The following is a 22,254-nucleotide window of genomic DNA, read 5'->3' on the forward strand; positions in this document are numbered from 1 at the left end:
AAATAACAATCCTTCAGTTTCTCCATGGTTTTCATGACATTCTTTTACTTGCTTACTGCTGTTTAGCTCACTATCTTTTGTAGGTCTTCTTATAATGATGTTAGACTGTTCAGGTGTCATCTGACTTGCTGGTCTGTCCCTTTTTCAGTGTGGTGTTCAGCTCTTGTTGATTTTACTCTCTCAGATTATGTAAGGCCCTGTATTATTTGCCAGGCTGCTTTTGACCATGTCACAAGAATCCTGGTAAATAAATATTTTTTTTTTCCTTCTTGGGACTGGACTCCTATGTTCATTCTTGTTTCCTGTGATGTTCATCCTTCTTAGTTTCCTATAGTGGGGCTTGAGTTTTTCATTGTGTATTACTATGTTCATTAGAACTTTTTCCATTTTAAACCAGGTAGTAGTAGTGGCATGTGATGCAAGAAAGCAAATGTAAGAGCTTATGCAGCATCAGCCAAAAAAAAAAAAAAAAAAAACCACACCATTCCCTCCAAATGCCTGTTCAGTTCCTCCTTAAATTTATTCAACCTATCAACTTCCACAACGACAGATGGAAGTTTGTTCGCAATTAACCACCCGCTGGCTGAAGGCAAATTTCCGCACATCTAAGAATATCAACAGTCGATCCTTCGATATCAAGTGGACCAATCAGTTTCGTCCCCTTCCTTTTAGAGTTTATATAAGTAAAGAAATCCTTGCTGTTTTTCTTAGTATCTCTTGCCAAGGATTTCTCGTAATAATCTGCCTTCGCCTGCCGAACCTCCTTTGTGACCTGATTACAGATTAACTTATATCTGTCTTAGGCTTCTGAGTCGCTTGATAATTTATATGCATCTCATCACATTTTTCTTCTCTGTTACGAGTCTCATTAGTTCATTTGACAACCATTTAGGCCTAAACCATTTTAGGCATTTGAAAGTGTCTGCAATTCTGCCCAGACACGATAGGAGGGAGTATATGATGAGAGCCTTGTCGATCAATTCGGCCCTGGAAAGATTGTGCAAGGCTCAAGGGGTAGAATTTTTTTCAGCCTGGACTGTACTTGTTAACAGGAGAGACTGCTTCTACAGGGATGGGATACACTTAAATAGAAAGGGTGCAAGAATATTTGCTGATGCTATCGAGGCAGTGTTAGGTGGGTCGGAAAACTGCTAGCTTGGGGGGATACAAAGACTAATAGTTTAACAGTAACCGCAGGCAGAGGTGAAGGTGATTCTTGCACAACTTCTATTAGAATAAGAAGCGACCTGGAGCGAGGGGTGTTGGGGGTTTCAGGGACGGATGACAGTCATCCTGGAATAGTTGGGTATATGGGATGTGTTAGGGTAACAAGGAATAGGCATAGGAGCATGTATGCTTGCATGTATACCAATGCTAGAAGTATAGTAAATAAATTTGATGAATTTGAAGTGTTGGTCAAGACATCAAAGGCGGATATTGTTGGGATAGCAGAGACGTGGTGTCACAAAGATATTAGGAATGCAGAACTGGAATTTGGGGAGTACAATGTGTACAGAAAGGATAGACAGGACAGAAAGGGAGGAGGTGTTATGCTGTTAATTAAGAAAAACATAAAATCAAAAGAAGTGCATCCAGTTGATATAGATGGACAGTGCACTGTTGAGTCAGTTTGGTGTGACATAAGCACTGCGAAAGCAAAAATAAGAGTAGGAGTGTGTTATAGGCCTAATGACTCGAATGAGTACAATGAACAATTGTACTGAGAAATAGAGTGGGTCAGTAAATCAGAATGTCTTATAATGGGGGATTTTAACTTCCCATATATTGACTGGAACTTGTGGGTTGGTCACTCACACACTAGTCAGACTTTTGTGGATTTATTGGATGATTGTTTTCTGCAGCAGCATGTTCGAGAGGCAACCAGAGAAAGTAATACTCTTGATCTGGTTATCAGCAGTGATCATTCGTGTATTAAGAATTTGCAGATAAAGGAACCACTAGGTGGCAGTGATCACAGTGTGCTGAAGTGGGATTTACTCAAAGAGGTAACTACCGTCAGGGGTAAAGGAAAGGGTTTTTGCTTCCGTAAAGGGGAGTACAGTGGTCTCAGACAGTTTTTAAATTCTGTACAGTGGGATCAACTGACGATGTTACAAACAGTAAATTCTAAGTGGGAAGCATTCAAGGAATTAATCGTGGAAGCTACTAGACTTTTCATACCGATGAAGAAATATTGTTCAAGGTTTAGGCCTAAATGGTTATCAAATGAACTAATGAGACTCGTGTCAGAGAAGAAAAATGCATGGGATGCATATAAATTATCAGGCGACGCAGAAGCCTGTAGCAGATATAAGCTAGTCTGTAATCAGGTCACAAAGGAGGTTCGGCAGGCAAAGGCGGATTACGAGAAATCTTTGGCAAAAGATGCTAAGAAAAACAGCAAGGATTTCTTTACTTATATAAACTCTAAAAGGAAGGGGATGAATATGATTGGTCCACTTGACATCGATGGTTCGACTGTTGATGATCCTGCTCAGATAGCAAACAAACTGAATGAGTATTTTGCATCTACATTCACACGTGAGGAATTATTACAGTTTGAAAATGGAAGAAGGTTATCAAATTGTAGCAGTGTGCTTAATGATTTTGTAATAACTGAGAGCAAAGTGGAGGAGAAATTGTTGAAGTTAAACATAAGAAAGGCACCTGGGGTGGATGGGATCTATCCAGTTATATTAAAGGAGGCGGCAAAGCAACTAAGCAAACCCTTAGCCATAATTATGAGAGCATCCTTGGATTCAGGGGAGGTTCCCACGGACTGGAGATGTGCAAATGTGTACCCAATTCACAAAGGTGGATCGAAGGGTGACACGAGTAATTACAGACCAGTTAGTTTAACTTCTGTTCCGGGTAAAATAATGGAGTCGCTGGTTAAAGATGCATTGCAGGATCATCTAGACAAGACTGCAGCAATAATTCAAACACAGCATGGGTTTGTTAAGGGAAAGTCTTGTCTGACAAATTTGATTGGTTATTATGATGTGGTCACAAAGGAACTGGATGCAAAAAATAATTTTGATATCATATACTTGGATTTCAGGAAAGCTTTTGACACTGTTGCGCATGTAAGACTACTGTACAAATTGGAGCAGAATGGTATTAAGGGTAAGTTGCTACAATGGATAAAAGGATGGTTAAGTGGGAGAAGACAGAGGGTGGTAATCAATGGGTGCTGCTCTTCGTGGACTAATGTTATTAGTGGAGTCCCACAGGGTTCGGTGTTGGGTCCACTGTTGTTTTGTGTATTTATCAATGATATTGATGAAGGTATATCAGGCTTAATGTCGAAGTTTGCAGATGACACAAAGGTTGGCAGGGTTGTTAATGACAGTAATGGCAGTGTGCTACTGCAACAGGATCTAGATAATTTGGGCAGATGGGCCTAGAAGTGGCAACTGAAGTTCAACCTTGACAAATGCAAAGTACTGCATATGGGTAGAAGTAACCCCAGAGAAACGTACCAACTGTGTGGTACTACACTTAAGGTGGTAGAAAATGAAAAAGACCTGGGAGTAATTGTGCAGTCAGATATGAAGTTTTCTGACAGTGCAGACAGGCTGCTAGGGCGGGTCATTGGGTTTTGTCAATGATATATAGGAATTTTGCTAGCAGGGAAAAGGAGGTGATTGTCCCTCTGTATAAGGCAATGGTCAGGCCACGCCTTGAGTACTGCGTACAGGTCTGGAGGCCTCATTTTAGGAAGGATGTAGATTTGCTTGAGCGTGTACAGAGAAGAGCAACACGATTGGTGAGGGGAATGAAGGGATTCTCTTACCAAGAGAGGCTTAAGTTCTGCAAATTGCAGTGGCTGGAGACTAGGCACCTGCGCGGTGATCTGATTGAGGTCTATAAGGCCTTGAATGGGTTGAGCACGCTGAATTCTGATGGGATCCTTCCACTTGTTCAGATTACCAACCTACGGGGACATAAGTTCATATTAAGAAAGGACAGATGTAGAATAGATGTGCGGAAATTTGCCTTTAGCCAGCGGGTGGTTAATTGCTGGAACAAACTTCCATCTGTCGTTGTGGAAGTTGATAGGTTAAATAAATTTAAGGAGGAACTGGACAGGCATTTGGAGGGTATGGTGTGATTTTTTTTTTTTTTTTTTTTTTTTGGCTGATGCTGCATAAGCTCCTACACTTGCTTTCTTGCATCAAGTGCCACTACTACTACTACTAAACCTTGAACAATATTTCTTAATAGGTATGAAACTTTTAGTAGCATCCACAATTAATTCCTTGAATGCTTCCCACTTAGATTATTTCTGTGCTATCAGCCATTGTTCCTCTGTTGTTGTGTTGGCCCATGAATACCTTGAGCTCTGTTCAAAGAGCACATATCTGGTCCAATGGGCCTTCTCCTGGTATTTCATCTGGAACAGCAGTAGTGGTAGTGTTTCCACTATCCTCTTTAACCTCTTCATCTTCAGAACCATTTCCTGGGGTGACTATTTCTGCCTCCCTGAGCTTGATTAGGATAACAGAGGTGTTCTTTTCTAGCAATGTGCTGGTAATGAGTTTATTTTGTACACGCAAAGATGAGAATAATATAGTGTATGATCTTTAATAGTCGGCTTAGCTGTGTATCAGTCCATAACAGAAGAGAGTTTATCTGCCAGAGGAGGGGATGAGCAAGCTGAGCACTGAATTTGCAAACATTGAAAAAACAAAGGAGGGGGAATATAATGCAAAGCTCTTGTGTCACGAATATTTTAAAAAATTGCAGAGGGGGTTTTTTTTTTTTTTTTTTTTTTTAACATACTTGTGGAAGTATTCAAGCCTTCTTGTAAACTTTATGTTGTATAAATTATACAAGTTCAGATTCAAATGATAATTTTACGTTTAGGATGTACATTATCTCTAACATGTATTTATCCATTGGAAGTAATGGTTAAATCCAGAGGGCACATGATAGGTGGCGCTACACGTTAGAAGTAAGTTGTAAAAGGTGTGCACATTTGGTGCAAAATAGGTGGAACTGCATGTGACAAGAAAAAAGATTGATTCCTTCACAAGAGGTGTGATAATTGGTTGTAATAGTAGGCATATCTCTGATTATTTAGATTAGAAGGTTTTTTTTTAATCCTGAGAAAAAATATTTGCCAGATAACAGAAAGAATGGGACACCCAGAATCAACTGTGTCAGAAACACTATATGCCAGTGGGCTGAAGTTGAAGTGGCCATTCATCCCGGCGCCTCTGTAGCCAGGTGGGAAGGAGCAGCAGTGCGTAGCACACTCTTCTTGATTAGACCGGGGTTCAAGCCCGTCACCGCCAAATAAGGAGAATGCGGAAAGGTCAGGGAATGACCACCGCATATTCCTGGAGCAATATGGCCTTAGTTGCTAATGCTCCTAAAAACAAAATAACAAACAACAAACAAACCATTCATCCTGAGCCAGGTGAACCACCATTATTGATTCAACAATTAAGAACAACAATGGAACAATAATTTAGAGCCAGAACAAGGTGTCCTAGTTAAGCAGATAACTAGGCGCTTCTTTATGGGAAGAGTGGAGAAAAATTCGTCTCCACATACCATAAATTTATGGTCATACTCTATTTCAAATTTCTATTTTTTTTTCTTTATTTAGTATCCCACTGTGTGTGTGTGTGTGTGTGTGTGTGTGTGTGTGTGTGTGTGTGTGTGTGTGTGTGTGTGTGTGTGTGTGTGTGTGCGCGTGTGTGTGTTGGTTTTTAGGAGCATTAGCAGCTAAGGCCATATTTCTCCAGGGGGATATGCGGTGGTCATTCCCTGACCTTTCTGTATTTTGTGGGCCCAGGCTCCAATCTCGGTCTAATCAAGAAGTGTGTGCTACGCACTGCTGCTCCTGGCCACGGAGGTGCCTTGTGTGTGTTCTGCTTTTTATTTGTTTATTATGCAGTATAATATTGGATAATGAAATTAGAATGCATTATTTTGTTAGTGTTTTGTATTCTAATAAATACTTTTCTGATTACTTAGTGGAAGAGAAGGATATTATTGATCTTGAGAAACGATACTGGTTGCTTAAAACTCAGTCACGAACAGGGCGTTTGGATCTGGATACATTAGTTCCCTTAATATCTCCCCCTGTACCCACTCTTTTATGTGAAGGTAGGCATTTTTAATTTTGATCATTCAAATAGTTTAAACTTAAATATAAAGATTACTTGAAGAATTTGTGAAGGTTGAAGGTTATTTTCATTAATTTTCATTATTTTTGTGAACTCTGATGAAATTAATGAATTTTAGAGTTCATAACTTTGTATGTTGCAGAGAAGAGAATCTGATTTTAATTAGTTATTAAATAATGTATTAATATGTATTAACTGTTTACCAGTTAATACATCCACCAAAGCAACTTAAATTTGAAAATTAAAATATCTATTAAAGTGTGACATTAATGTGAATTTTAGTATTCTTTCATTATTGGTTTGACTTTTGATCTGCATCATTAATTCTTTTGTTATAGAAAAAAATTCGCCCATAAAAAATAATTAAAAAAGCTTTTGTTTATGCTTTGTGAAGCAATTTTTTGCATATAATTATCAAGCTCTAAAGCAAAAATTTAAAATTAGGAATGTCTGTAATAACCAATAAAAAATGAGTGCTAGCATAACCTTTGATTTGAGACAAGCGAACATAAACATTTGCTAGCATTGGAAGTTGTCTGCAGTAAGTGTCCAGTCACTGCAGTGTGCCATTTATTCAGATTTGTGTTTTTTTTTTTTCAATCTTTGCTGCTCAGTGATCAAAATTTGAAAGAAGATAACAAAGATAGTATTCAAATGCAGGCATTAAAAACATGTTATAGAAAGCCCATATATAAAGTGCATCAGAGGAGTATTTTATTTTAAAAAATTAATTAAAAATGTTTTCAATATAAGAAAAAAAAAAGGATTTTTCACAGTTGTATTCCTAATAGAGTGAAAGTAAAGGTAGCTTCAAAAAGTGAACAATTTTAAATTATTTCATGCCTTTATTCTGAGCATAATAATGGTGTAAAAAGTCTATCACACCTGCTGTTATACTTTATTAATACTTCTAGTTGTGTATGTTGCATGGGAAGATAGATGTCCTTCCTGGACATCTCCTTCCATTCAACTTAACTTTGTCCAGATCTGTAGAAGTATTTATTTCACTGACCACACTATAAAAAACCGTTTTTCACCTCCATAAGTGATTTCTAGTTGGGGACTACAGGAACACCCCTTTTCGTACATCTCCATGCCACTGAGTTAACATCTTTACGTAGTAGTAGTAGCAGCAGCCCATATATAAAGTGATCACTTGTATTCCAGTCTGTGATAAAATCTTGAGACTAGTTTAATATTTCAAAGTACATTCATTTACCGGTTCTCATCTCTTAATCAGGAACTGGGAATCATACTTTGAGTTCCCAGTCTGTGTAGGACAAACAAATCATAAGCTTCGCCATCTTAAAGAGTACTGGAGTGTATGACATGTTCAGTTTGATGGATTATTTCATTACATAGTTGGGTGAGTAACTACCTCTAATTTTAGCAACATGCCTGTTCTTGCCACTGACATATACCAGAGGAAACATGAATATACGAGCAATACTATGTAATCATGTTTGTAGAAATCTGTAATTTCTACATTGATGATTTTACAGTACTTGCCTTTATTAGCAGTTTCTCCTCACTGTGAAGGGACATAAATAATAATCAAAGTGAATTACTCATTTACATATCTACCAGTTCTCTAGGTTTACAATGGAGTATCTGCCTTTTTTGATTTGATTTGACGCTTCTCTTTCTCAGTGTTGTAGCATAGCTCATAACACCTTTTTTCAATAAAAGTTTCTCTTTTTCTTTTTACAAAAATAAGCAGTAAAACTACATTGAAATTAGAATTTATTCTTATTTTCATTAACAAATGCAGCGATAATAAACATCTGGGAATAGTTTGTTGTAATTGTTCAGTTAGCCATAAAAGAGCAAACTTTATTTTGTGGGTTTTTTGTTTCCAGTACAATACATATGATACTCTCTGTAAATTTAGAAATCAATAAAGATTAATAAAATAACTTAATTTATTAAAAATTAATAATATTAAAGATTTATTTTCAAAGAAAATGAATGTATGGGCTGCGATAACCTTCATTGGTAGTAGAGTCTAGAAATATGAGTCAAAACACTGCCCTCCCTTGTGAATAAATTTTTAAAGGTCTCCTTACTTCTGAATCACAGTTATAAAAGACAGTGAGAGACGAGTAGAGATGATATGTCACAAACATGAAAACAAGCTGACAGATGATGCCCTTTTGAATAAATTTTTAAAGGTCTCCTTAATTCTGAATCACAGTTATAAAAGACAGTGAGAAACGAGTAGAGATGATATGTCACAAACAAGCTGACAGATGATGAACTGATTTGTACTATGCCACAACATTTGTAGCCAGTGGCAGATTAGGGTAGGGGCACATGCCCTCCTGTCGTTTTTTGGAGAATATTCACCAATTGTTTAAATTCTCTTTAGCTACAAAAAAAATTTTTTTTTTTCATTGTTAACATAGGATTTTATCTATTTTTGTTGTGGCTCAGCTATTTTTAACAGACTACAGTTGGCAACACTGATGCTGATGTGATCGCCTTTCTAGTTCGAGGTGTTATGCAGTTTTATCGTGCATAATATTTACTTCAGAGTAATTCAGACTTTAGCTGTGTGCCTGTGTCTGCCAGTTACATTATGTTTGAGCATATTTGTTTTGTTCTGTGCATTATTATGCAAAATGGTGCCCTTCCTGTCATTTTTTTTCTGGATTTGCCACTGCTTGTAGCAGATATTACTGTAAGTGTTTTGCCCATCTGGTAAAGAAAAAAAGTAGTAGTGTAGTTTTACCATTGTTGTGCTGTCAGTGATTTGTGTGCATTTTTGGATAAAAGGATTAAAATTCATGTTTTCGCTCCTAATTCCTTTTTAACACAACGACGATACTTGCTTCAGCGTCATTCCATATCTCAGTTTTAGCTGAAGAAATTTTATTTTCCTTAGCCAAATCCATATCACTCTGAACTTTACGTAATTCCTTATCCCAGTCATTTTTAGGCATATTGATCTTGATTTTAATCCTATTATTTCGTCTTAAAACAGGAGACCTACTTCACGATGAACGCAGTAATCCAACTGGACTGTCTTTCCCACCATAGCATCTGTGCATTTGATGACATGCATTAATTCAGAAGAACTGTGTGATGTCAAAAGTGCAATGTCCTTGTCATCCCTATTATAATTACTATCCAATTCAGCTAACATGATAGTGTTACCTGAGAGTACCTCCTTCCATTCCAACATCTCACCTACACTTTCAGAGATAGAAACCTCAGAAGATTCTTTGCTTTGACTCGGTGACAGTTTACCATCCTGAAATCCCAACTTACGCGAAAAATTCTAATTCTTCCTTAATTTTCATTTGCAGTTTTGCAGACTTGTTGGTCTCTGTATCAACAGTGAAATTAGACTCCTTAACACCATTTTCAAGATTCGTAGAACCTGCAACCTATCTCAATTCAACACCACAAATTTTTTCACATGTGAGATCAACCCTGTGTGTGTCTGACTCCATTTGATAAACAATTTTTTTTTTTATGATATTATATCACCATAGGAATTTCCAAAAGAGGACACAGAAGAAATATACACTGTGCTGCTAATTTATTAGGTACACCCCTGCTGTGTACACAAATGGTTTATCCCACAACATTGCAAGTCATATGGCCATGGCTGTGGATATAAATGCAGCCTTTCTAGTATCAGTTAAGCATACAAACTGTAGCGGCGCCTCCGTAGCCAGGTGGGAAGGAGCAGCAGTGCATAGCACACGCTTCTTGATTAGACCGGAGTTCGAGCCCGTCACCACCAAGTACGGAGAATGCGGAAAGGTCAGGGAATGACCACCGCATATCCCGGAGCAATATGGCCTTAGTTGCTAATGCTCCTAAAAACCAAATAACAAACAACAAAACAAACTGTAGCAAGAATGGGGAAAAGGAGTGATCTAACGGACTTCAAATGTGGCATGGTGGTAGGTGCAAGACGTGCTGGACAAAGCATCTCTGAAATGGCAGTTCTCCTGAACTTTTCACGCACCACAGTTTCAAGAGTGTATCGAGAATGGTGCAACGAACACAAAACATCCTCTCAATGGCACTCCTGTGGAAGAAAATCGCTTTTTTAATGAGAGAGGTCAGAGGAGGATGGCTAGAATTGTACAAGCAAACAGACGGGCCACAATGTCACACATCACATCAGAATACAACCTTGGTGTGCAGAACAAAATATCGCAACGGACCACTAGTCACACTTTGTTGCAAATGGGCTAAAACAGCTGACGGCCACATCATGTACCTTTGTTATCAATGAAGAACAAGAGAGCATGCCTCCTGTAGGCACAGCAACACCAGCAGTGGACTATCGAGGATTTGAAAACAGTTGCTTGGTCTGATGAGTCGAAGTTCCTGGTGCATCACGTTGATGGAAGGCTCAGAATTTGGCGAAAACAACACGAATCCATGGACCCGTCATGTCTGACGACTACTGTGCAAGGTGGTGGGGCGCCTCCGTAGCCAGGTGGGAAGGAGCAGCAGTGCGTAGCACGCGCTTCTTGATTAGACCGGGGTTCGAGCCCATCACCACCAAATACGGAGGATGCGGAATGGTCAGGAAATGACCACCACATATTCCCGGAGCAATATGGCCTTAATTGCTAATGCTCCTAAAAACCAAATAACAACAACAGCAAGGTGGTGGGGACAGTGTTTTGGTGTGTGGAATGTTTTCTTGGCACACGTTGGGTCCATTGATACCCATAGATTCACGTCTGAATGCCACATCCTACCAAAACATCATTGCTGACCAAGTGCATCCATTCATGTTGACAGTTTATCCTCAGTTAGATGGTTACTTCCAGCAGGATAATGCACCAGAACACAAAGCCCGAATCACTGTGGAATGGTTCCAGGAACCATTCCACATGAGCTTCCTTCCTTGTGTCATTTTGCTACTATTAGTATTACTACTATAACTTCTGAAATCATGCATCTGTGGGGATTGAGAGGTGTACCTAGCAGTTGATCACTTTGTAGAATCATTCCAATGATTATTAAGTACCAACAACTGAATTTATCTAATCAAGAAATGTTTGATGTGACCTCCATGCCCTTTCATCTGTTTTGGTGAGCAGGAGTTATATTACACAGATAATGCAATGGTCTTAATTCTCACAGCAGAACAAACTTGTAATGAGCTGCCCTAGTATTGCACTACTTTCAACAGATAATGGTGTTTATACAGGTCGACTGTCACTAATCCGGCCGCGTTGGGACCTGTGGGGTGCTGTATTAGAGTTTTCCAGATCACCGGTGGTTATTTTAGCACATACAGTTTACCCAATGGCTAACCACCTCATTCTACCTTTAACACGTTGACTGCCAAGCTAGGTTAAGGGAAAAAAATCCCCAGGGGCCAAAAATATTTAGCAAATAATTTGATTGGTAATTCTAAAATAAATATTGTAATGTCAGTGTTGTCGTTTTTTCGCTTAAAATATCAAAAAAAAAAGTCTTTTTTTTTTTTTTTTTATGTTGCATATATGTGGCCAACGTGCCCCAGTAGGTTACTTTATTTTTTGAGAAGCCATGTCTGCCACATACGTGTGATGCTATTATGGCATGCATATGAAGGTCGTTTGTGATTAGGTTATTGCAATCGTGGCGAGTGCTGCAATAAAACTAATTGCAATAAAATAAACTCTCAAACTTCACAATAAGTTTGTCAGTGTTGTTAGAGATTTTGTGAAAACAAGTTTGTTAGCGCGCTGTATTATCCATCGTATTGTGTTGTGTTTTTCTGCAAGTTTGTACAAGTGCGTTGTAAAAAAAACTAAAAAGGAATGGCTAAAAGAAAATTACTGAAATAAGAGGAACTGAGAGAAATTGCTGGAATTTACAATTAAGCAGAGTTAAACTTCTCACAGACACACCGCTGTCGAATTTTTTCAGAAGTTCATCTTTATCTGTTATGGACAATGTACGGTGTTTGCACTTTACACCACGAGAGGCACTTCCTTTATGCATTGGAACCATGGCTGGGGCCAAATGTGAGCAGGTTATAATAATAAATGTAGAAAAACAAGGGGGAATGGCTTGCCAGTGTTGTATGAGTTTGTGCCAACAGCTGATGCTGCAACCAACACCACCAAAACAGTAACAGCAGGTTGATGCACAGACCCGGGAAATTTAAAATTGCGTTCGCCGAAATTATGTTTGAATTAACGGTGGAACCAGATTACCGGTGGCCAGTTTAGTGATGGTCAACCTGTATTACAATTTTAAAAACTTGTTACTGAATTGAAGCTCACATCACACAACTTATTTTTAACTGTTTTGTCTGCACATTGCAACCCACTAGTTAGTACACCGTAACGAACCTATTGGTAACTCTTCAGGAGGCTTTCGGATCAGCTAGTGTATAATCTTCCTACCTCTACTCTGCCAGATAGTGACTGGAGGGAGTCCGAGTAGTGAGTATGCAGGGGGGATGGCGTTGTCGAGGCCACGTGATGTCAAGGATCTGGGTATATTGCATACCACGTGTATGCAATATCCAAAAATTTCATTACTTCATACAGCATGTCCCCTCCCCACTTTTTGTTACTATTGAATACACCATGAATTGTCAACCTAATAGAGTAAGCTTATCTAAAGATCTAAACCTCCCAAACACTTCCTAGTTCATTTCACAAATATACATGATCTCAATTCTAATCTCAACGATGTCCATTTCCACTTGCAGTCTACCAAACCCCATGTACTTTTTCTGACAGAATCTCAGTTATTAGTTGATTCAACTACTGCTCATCTCAGTTGGGCAATTTATTCGCTGTATGATTCCTTTTGTCTCAATTGTGGTACTTGTGCATATGTCCGTTCTGATATTCCCTGTCAGAGAACTGGTAATTTGCAACTTCCTCTTTTCGATCTTCTCTGGCTTAAAATCTCTCTACCTCACTGTGTCAAATTCATCTGTTGTCTCTACCGTTCTCCCAACTCCACTAACCGCTTGGAGCTCTTTGACTTCCTCTCTTTGCAACTAACTTGACTTTCTCCAGTCCAACTTTCCTAACAGTGAGGTAATGTTCTCCAGCTGGCTTCCGTTTTCTAGTCACACCAACCCAGCAGGTCGAGATGCTGAGGCTTTTGCAATTGCTAATGACCTTGCACAACTTGTTCATTTACCTACAAATATACTGGACAATCCTAACCACACAGCCAACACACTTGATCTTTTTCTCACAAACAACCCTTCTAAGTACACGGTCGAAGTTAGTGGTCCTAAGTACACAAACAACTCAGAAGGGTTGTTTGTGTACTTAGACCTTTAGGCACCTCAGATCACAACTTGGTGATTGTCTCTTCTCCAATGGAGCCTTTATCTCATGGTCATCCCATTTTGCATTACAAGAATGCAAAATGGGATGACCTGCGAGATTTCTTTTCTTCGTTCCTTGGTCTGATTACTGTATTAAAACTTCTGATGTCAACGTTTGCTCAGATCGTGTCAGGTTAATTATTCTTGTAGGAATGGAATCCTTTATTCCACACTCCACTTTAAAATCTCGTCCTTTATCTAAACCTTGCTTTTCCACTAAATCACTAAATGTGCTAAGGCTGTTCAAGAGAAGAACATTGCATATCGTAATTGGCTTGTTTCCAATTCTTCAGTTTCATTTTCTGCCTACATTAAAGCTTGCAATAATTGTGAAGCAGTTATTAATCAGTCCAAACGAGATTTTGAATAGGTGAAGAGTAGAAAACTCGCTTCTTGCCCTAATGGTAGACGAGCATTCTTGCCAAATCTATTGGCCACAACTTTTGCCCATCTCTGCTTCCACCTCTGCCAAAACCAGATGGTTCTGTTGTCTCACTTCAGCCAAGGATAAAGCTCACCTGCTAGCGTCCCATTTTTCTTCCAACTCATGTATTAATGATCTTGGTAAAACACCTTCCACCATTCCCAACACGCTCTATTCAATGCCTCCTGTAGTCTTCCATCAAAAAGATGTCAGAAGAATTTTGATGAATCTTGATGCTAAGAAAGCTCCAGGTTCTGATGGTATTTCTCCACTTGTTCTCAAAACCTGTGCTCCTGAACTTACTCCTGTTCTTTGCCACCTTTTTTCACTCTTATTCCAAAAGTGTTTTTCCTTCTGCTTGGAAATTTGCTCATATCCAGGCAGTTCCCAAAAAGAGTGACAAATCCCTCCCATCCAATTATCGTCCCATTGCAATTACTTCTACTCTTTCTAAAGTAATGGAGAAATCAATTAACCGCCAACTCTTAAACTACCTAGAAACCTTCTGTCTGTTCAGTGATCACCAGTATGGATTCCGTCAGTGTCAATCCACTGGTGATATTCTGGCTTATGTTACCCATTTGTGGACAAATTCAATGGAAACGTTCTGTGAAACACAAGCAGGTGCTCGACATCTCAAAGGCTTTCAGTAGTGTTTGGCATAAAGGTCTTCTAAATAAGTTTCCATCTTATGGTTTGCCAACTGTGTCTTGTAATTGGTTATCCAGTTTTCTCTCCGATCGCTCACTGAGGGTGATGGTAGATGGCTGTCTGCCCTCTAACTTCTCCACTAATGCTGGGGTGTACCCCAAGGTTCAGTTCTTTCTCCCACTCTTTTCCTCTTATATATTAATGACCTTCTTCCATTGACTGGAAATCCTATCCATAGTTTTGCTGATGATAGCACATTGCATTCCACTTTTCATTTTGAGAAACCTTGCCCTGCTCAATCAGCTTCAACTTCTCAAATATCTGCTACCAATTCCTTAAATGCTGATCTCCAGTGAGGCAAAGACAACTTAGTTGATTTCAGTCCTTCTAAAACACAGTCTTGTCTTATATCTTGCAAAAAGGATTCTTCTGCTCCTATGTTTATCTTTGGTGGCACTCTGATTTCTAGACAAAATGATATATCTCTTTTGGGGATTACCCTGACTTCTAATCTCTCTTGGCACAAGCACATTACAAATATTGCTTCCTCTGCATCTAAAAAACTTGGTTTTCTCTTTATCTCAGCGTTACTTTTCTTCCAAACAGCTGTTCACTCTGTACAAATCACAAATCTGCCCCACCATGGAATATTGTCCCCACATCTGGGGCGGTAGCCCCAAAACCTCTCTCAGGCTCCTAGATTCCATTCAGAAGAGGGCAGTTAGGTTAATTAACGACACCTCTCTAACAGAGTTTCTCTACTCTGTCTCATAGACGTACTGTTTCTGCTGCATGCCTTTTCTGAAATTCACATTTGTATAACCAAGAAAGGCTTAAGTTCTGCAAATTACGGTGGCTGGAGACTTAGGCACCTGCGAGGTGATCTGATTGAGGTGTATAAGGCCTTGAATCGGTTGAGCACACTGAATTCTGATGGGATTGTTCCACTTGCTCAGATTACGAACCTGAGTAGGCATAAAATCAAATTTAGGAAAGACAGTGGTAGAATAGAAATGCAGAAATTAGCCTTTAGCCGGCAGGTAGTTGATTACTGGAATAAATTTCCATCTATCTTTGTGCAAGTTGATAGCACAAATAAATTCAAGGAGCAACTCAACAAACTTTGAGGGTATGGATATGTGAAAATTTTTTTTTTTTTTTTTTTTTGACTGTTGCTGCTTAAGTTCATATGCTTGCTTTCTTGCATCACATGCCTCTACTGCTACTACTAACTCCTTTCTCAATTTTAAATTTGCTACTGTCTTTGTCTAGTCTAATAAAGGAGGTAGTGTTCTCATATTTTCTTCGAAATCATGTCTGCGATATCTATGCCTTGTCTTTCCGGTGCCCGAAACATTGCCTTATGCTGTATGGAGTCAAATGTATTTTCATAATCCACAAATGCCAAGTGTAATGTGTTTTATATTCATTTGCTTTCTCCATTAGCTGTGTTATTACATGTAGTTGATCCATAGTTGAGAATCCTGTCCTATAGCCAGTGTGCACTTTCGGTTGATTCTCATCAATTATTCTTTCTAATCTGTTAATAATGACCCTTGTGAACAACTTGTAAATGTAGGACAACAAGCTAATTGGTCTACAATTTCTGATTTATCTCCTTCCTTATGCAGCAAAATTATGATTTCATTATTCCACTCCTTAGCTGTCACACCTTTCCTAATGTATTTTGTGAAGAATCTTACCAGTTTCTGTGGCATGTCTGTTCCTCATAATTTAACAATTCTACAGTAACTTTATCTTCACCTGGCGGTTTTTGATTCTTCATTTTCTTCAATGCGTTCTCCCTCATCAGGAAGGATATTGGATATATCGTATGTATTTCTAATTTGTGATCTATCTTCTTCACTGCTAGCATCGTTCCCTTGTTCCTTACGTAATACTTTATAGTGGTCTTCTGCTATTTGAATTATACTTTCTCTACTATTTTTAAGTACACCATCACTATTCTTCAGATTCAGTGTCATTTGTCTTTCTGTATTGCCTCTCATGACTGCTGATCTAAGTCCTTTGTTTTCCCTTAATGCCTGTTCTACTTTTCTTGTGTTAATTCTTCTCTCTCTCTTTTTTTTTTTTTTTTTTTATGAAAACCCCAAACACGAGAGGTATTAGAACCTATAGTACTTAGTACCGTGCTTGGGTTGGAGGTTGAGAAGACGAAAGAAGATATTTGTTGACATTGGACTTGAACTTCTGTAGATTGTAATTTTCAGGAAATATGTATGAAGGAAGGTTGTTCCAGAAAACGGCAGTTGAATGAATAGCATTAGCATTAGCAGAGGCATATGATGCAAGAAAGCAAGCTTATTCAGCATCAGCCAAAAAAAACAAAAAAAAAAAAAAAAAAAAAACCCACTCCCATTTCACCCCTCCGTTCGTTCGAAATACCATACCTGTCCAGTTGAGCTTTAAATTTGTTTAGGCTATCAACTTCAACAACCAGTGATGGAAGTCGGTTCCACCAACCAACCACCCGCTGGCCAAAGGCAAATTTCCGCACATCTATCCGACATCCGTCCTTCCTCAATTTGAATTTATGCCCTCTGAGGTGATTATTCTGAGAAAGATGAAGAATCCCATTGGCATTGAGCATGCTCAAACCATTCAAAGCCTTATACACCTCTATCAGATCACCTCGCCGGTGCCTAGTCTCCAGACTGTAATTTGCAAAACTTAAGCCTTTCTTCATAAGAGCAACCCTTTGTTCCATTTACTAATCTTGTTGCCCTTCTCTGTACCCGTTCCAGCAGCTCTACATCCTTCTTGAAATGAGGCCTCCAGACCTGTATACAGTACTCAAGATGTGGCCTTACCATTGCCTTATACAAGGGAATAATCACCTCCTTATCCCTGCTAGAAAAATTCCTGTATATCATTGACAAGACACCATGAGCTACTCTTGCAGCTCGTCTGCACTGCTCAGAGAACTTCATATCTGCCTGCACAATTACCCCCAGGTCCTTTTCATTCTCCACCACTGTCAGTGTAGTACCGCAGAGTTGATATGTTGCTCTGGGGTTACTGTTTCCCATATGCAGCACTTTACATTTGTCGATGTTAAACCTCATTTGCCACCTCTCAGCCCATCTGTTCAACCTGTCCAGATCCTGTTGCAGCAGCATAGCGTCAGTATTGTCCTTAACGACCCTGCCAACCTTTGTATCATCTGCAAACTTGGACATTAAACTTGATATCCCATCATCAATATCATTCATAAACACCGAAAACAACAACGGACCCAACACTGAACCTTGAGGAACTCCACTAATAACATTAGTCCACGTTGAGCAGTGTCCATTGATTACCACTCTCTGTCTTCTGCCACTCAACCATCCCCTTATCCATAGCAGCAATTTGCCTCCAATGCCACACTGCTCCAATTTGTGCAGCAGTCTTCCATGTGCAACAGTATCAAAAGCCTTTCTAAGATCCAAATATATAATATCAAAGTTATTCCCTGCATCCAGTTCTTTTGTGACTACATCATAGTATCCAATCAAATTGGTCAGGCAAGACCTGCCCTTAACAAAACCATGCTGCGTCTGAGCTATAACTGAATTCTTGTCTAGATGATCCTGCAGTGCTTCTTTAACCAGTGCCTCCATTAATTTACCTGGAACAGAAGTTAAACTAACAGGTCTATAATTACTTGTGTCAGCCTTTGAACCTCCTTTGTGAATTGGGGTCACATTTGCACATCTCCAGTCCATAGGTACCTCCCCTGAGTCCAAGGAAGCTCTCATAATTATGGCTAAGGGTTTGCTTACTTCCTTTGCTGCCTCCTTTAATATAACTGGATAGATCCCATCCACCCCAGGTGCCTTTTTTATGTTTATCCCCAACAATCTCTCCTCCACTTTCCTCTCAGTTATTACAAAATCATCCAGCTCACTGCCAATGTTTACTTTACCTACATCATTCTCCTTCCTGAATAACTCCTCATGCGTGAATGTAGATGCAAAATACTCGTTTAGATTGTTAGCCACCTGAGCAGGATCCTCAACTGTTGAACCATCAATATCCAGTGGACCAATCTGATTCATCCCTTTCCTTTTCGAGTTCAAGTATGTAAAGAACTCTTTTCTGTTTTTCTTTGCATCCTTTGCCAAGGATTTTTCATAGTCTGCCTTTGCCTGCCTAATCTCCTTTGTGACTTGGTTACAGACCAACTTATATCTATCATAGGCTTCCATGTCACCCATTAATTTGTATGTATCCCATGCATTTTTCTTCTCTGCCACATGTCTCATTAGTTCATCTGACAACCATTTAGGCCTAAACCTTGAACAATATTTCTTAGTTGGTATGTAAAGCCTGGTAGCCTCCAAGATTAGTTCCTTGAATGCTTCCCATTTTGAGTTTGCTGTTGGTAACATCATCAGTTGGTCCCACTGTATAGAATTTAAATACTGTCTCAGACCATCATAGTCGCCTTTACGAAAACAAAAACCCTTCCCTTTACCTCTGATGGTAGTTACCTCCTTGAGTAAATCCCACTTCAACACACTGTGATCACTGCCACCTAGTGGTTCATTTATCTGCAGGTTCTTAATGCATGAGGAATCACTACTGATAATCAGATCAAGAGTATTGCTCCCTCTCGTTGCCTCACGAACATGCTGATGTAGAAAACAATCATCCAATAAATCCACAAAAGCCTTGCTAGTGTGCGAGTGACCAACCCACAAATTCCAGTCAATATCTGGGAAATTAAAGTCCCCCATTATAAGACTCTCTGATTTACTGGCCCACTCTATTTCCCTGTACAATATCTTATTATACTCATCAGAGTCATTAGGCCTATAGCACACTCTTACTCTCAATTTTGATTTCCCTATGCTTATGTCACACCAAACTGACTCGACGCTGCCCTGTCCATCGATGTCGACTGGCTTCACTTCCTTGGACTTTATGTGTTTCTTAATTAATAGCATAACCCCTCCTCCTCTCCTGTCCTGTCTATCTTTTCTATGCACATTGTATTCCCCAAATTCCAGTTCCGCATTACTTATATCTGTATGACACCACGTCTCTGATATCCCAACAATATCTGCCTTTGATGTTTTGAGCAATACCTCAAATTCATCAAATTTATTTACCAAACTCCTAGCATTGGTGTACACGCAGGTATACATGCACCTGTTTCTATTCTTAGCTACCCTAACACAACCCATGTGTTTACTTGTACCGCAATGACTACCAGCAGTCTCTGAAATATCCTGCATCCTGTTTTTCAGACTTCTGCTCATTTCAATAGAAGCAGTGCAAGAATCACTTCCACCTCTGCCACTGGCTACTGTTAATCTATTAGTCCTTGTATCCCCCCCAACTAGCAGTTTTCCGACCCACCTAACACTGCCTCGACAGCATCAGCAAAAATTCTTGCACCCTTTCTATTTAAGTGTATCCCATCCCTGTAGAAGCAATCTCTCCTGTTAACAAGTACAGTCCAGGCTGAAAAAAATTCTACCCCTTGAGCCTTGCACAATCCCTCCAGGGCCGAATTGATCGACAAGGCTCTCATCATATACTCCCTCCTATCGTGTCTGGGCAGAATTGCAGACACTTTCAAGTTCAACCCTAATTCACGGCTTTTTTTCAACAGTGACCTGTACTTGCTAAGTAATTCCGCCGGTCTCCTACTCTTAATATCATTAGTGCCAACGTGTACAACTATATCACCTTTTGTGCCCTTAAAAGATGATATCCGTTCTACAACGTCATCAACCTTTGCCCCTGGCAGACACACCCTGGTCCTATTCCACCTATCCTTTTTACAAAGGATGTTCCCCGTTTCCCTGACAATAGAGTCACCAACAACTACTAGTTCCTGTGGGACCAGCGCATTCTGCCTAGGGGGCTGCTTCTGTGTTGCCTGATGACCAAGTGCAAGCTCTGGCGTTGATGTGGGCAGCTGAGAGCTTGATGGGCCCCTCAATTTATTTCCTTCGAGGGCATCCACCCTGTCCTTCAAGCTCTCATAAAGGCCCATAACAACGCTGAGTTGTCGCCTGATTTCCTTGCACTCCTTACATCGTGCACACACAAAGACATCCCCCTTGGCAGTATCATGTCCCGTACCCGACTGCTCCGCAAACATCAAGCAAACAGTGCATTTTAATAGACTGTGATTCAGAGGGCAACTGCCCCCCTCAGTTCTCCCCTGAACCACAGCACTCCCATTAGCTTGAGCCTTTTGCTTTGCTGCTCTGGTCAGAGTCATGATTCCGATTTAATTCAATAAAATTCAAAACAAAAATTAAATCCTTAAGTTATATCCCAAAACAGTTATGTTATATATATATTTTTTTCGGTATCTAGTGTTTTCTACGAGTTCCCTTTATACAACTTCCGTATCACGTGTACCACTATAGTTATGTATTAATTATTTGTTAGATTAAGTCGTTACATATATATATATATATATATATATATAGAGTTAAAAGTACAATTTAATTGACAATAAAGTTTATCAAGATTAATAGATTTACTGATTAATAAAAATAAATCAGGAAGATGAAAAGTTTGTTCTGTGAGTTTGAAGTTGGACAGTAAAGGATGTTGGCTGGTGGCGGAACATGTTCGGACTATTTTGAACGAGAGAGAGTGGGAATTATAGAAGCCAGTTCAGAGCAGTGCCCATGAAAGTATCTGTAGAAAAGGCATGGAGCAGAATCAGTACGTCTATGAGTCAGCGAGTGGAGAGACTCTATTAGAGATGAGTCATCAATTAACCAAATTTCCCTCTTCTGAATGGAATCTATAAGCAAATTTCCCTCTTCTGAATGGAATCTAGAAGCCTGAGAGAGGTTTTGGCGATACCTCCCCAGATGTGCGAACAATCGACGTTAGGGCGGATTTGCAATTTGTACAGGGTGGACAGCTGTTTGGAAGAAAAGTAACGCTGAGAGGGAAAGAGCAAACCAAGTTTTTTAGATGCAGAGGAAGCAATATTTGTAATGTCCTTGTGCCAAGAAGATTAGAAATCAGGGTAATCCCCAAAAGAGATATCATTTTGCCTAGAATTCAGAGTGTCACCAAAGATAAGCATAGGAACAGAAGAATCCTTTTTGCAAGATATAAGAAAAGACTGAGTTTTAGAAGGATTGAAATCAACTAAGTCGTCTTTGCCCCACTGGAGAATTACCTGGAGATTAACATTTAAGGAATTGATAGTGGATATTTGAGAAGTTGAAGCTAATTGAGCAGGGCAAGATTGAACCGCTAGATATGAATGGCACAACTATTGATGACCTTGTTCATTTTGCTAATATACAGAATAAATAATTTACATCTACATTGAAGTGTGAAGAAGCTGAAGTGTGAGCAGAATCCAGTTATCCATCTATATCTTAAAACGGGCTTAGAGGGGAACAGGTATCCTGTGTGTTATCAGACACTCAGCCTAAAACACTGATGGATCCAATATCTCTATTACAGAAGATTTAGGAGAAGTCCGGTTGGCCTGCCTCCCTAAAATCCACTCATGCACACCTTCTCGATGGTAAGCCCTGTTACGTCACTTAGGTGGCAACGAACGTGTAGAGTGGTTCTCTTCAAGACGCCTGGTCAGCGTGAAGAGGAAAAGACCAAACCCTCCAGCAATGAGAGCACAACAATACAAATGGCCCTCAGTCCCCAGCAGCTTTCACTCTCCCTCTTACGGCAGCGAGAGGATCAGAGTGGAAGCAGAGGGTGCTAAG

The 22,254-nt window shown here is 39.5% G+C and overlaps 1 protein-coding gene across 1 annotated transcript in view; it reads left to right on the top strand.

Annotated features, from left to right (window-relative positions):
• The window catches only part of Usp32 (Ubiquitin specific protease 32), an 837,997-nt gene that overhangs the window by 131,928 nt on the left and 683,815 nt on the right, over positions 1 to 22,254 (top strand). The window contains exon 6 of the mRNA XM_090368859.1: positions 5,989 to 6,120. Within this exon, the coding sequence (XP_090224985.1) occupies positions 5,989 to 6,120 (132 nt within the window). The remainder of the gene's footprint in view (positions 1 to 5,988; positions 6,121 to 22,254) is intronic.

The sequence above is a fragment of the Mastigoproctus giganteus genome, chromosome 1 (genome assembly GCF_048544385.1).
Source record: "Mastigoproctus giganteus isolate SK-2022 chromosome 1, ASM4854438v1, whole genome shotgun sequence".
NCBI lineage: Eukaryota > Metazoa > Arthropoda > Arachnida > Uropygi > Thelyphonidae > Mastigoproctus > Mastigoproctus giganteus.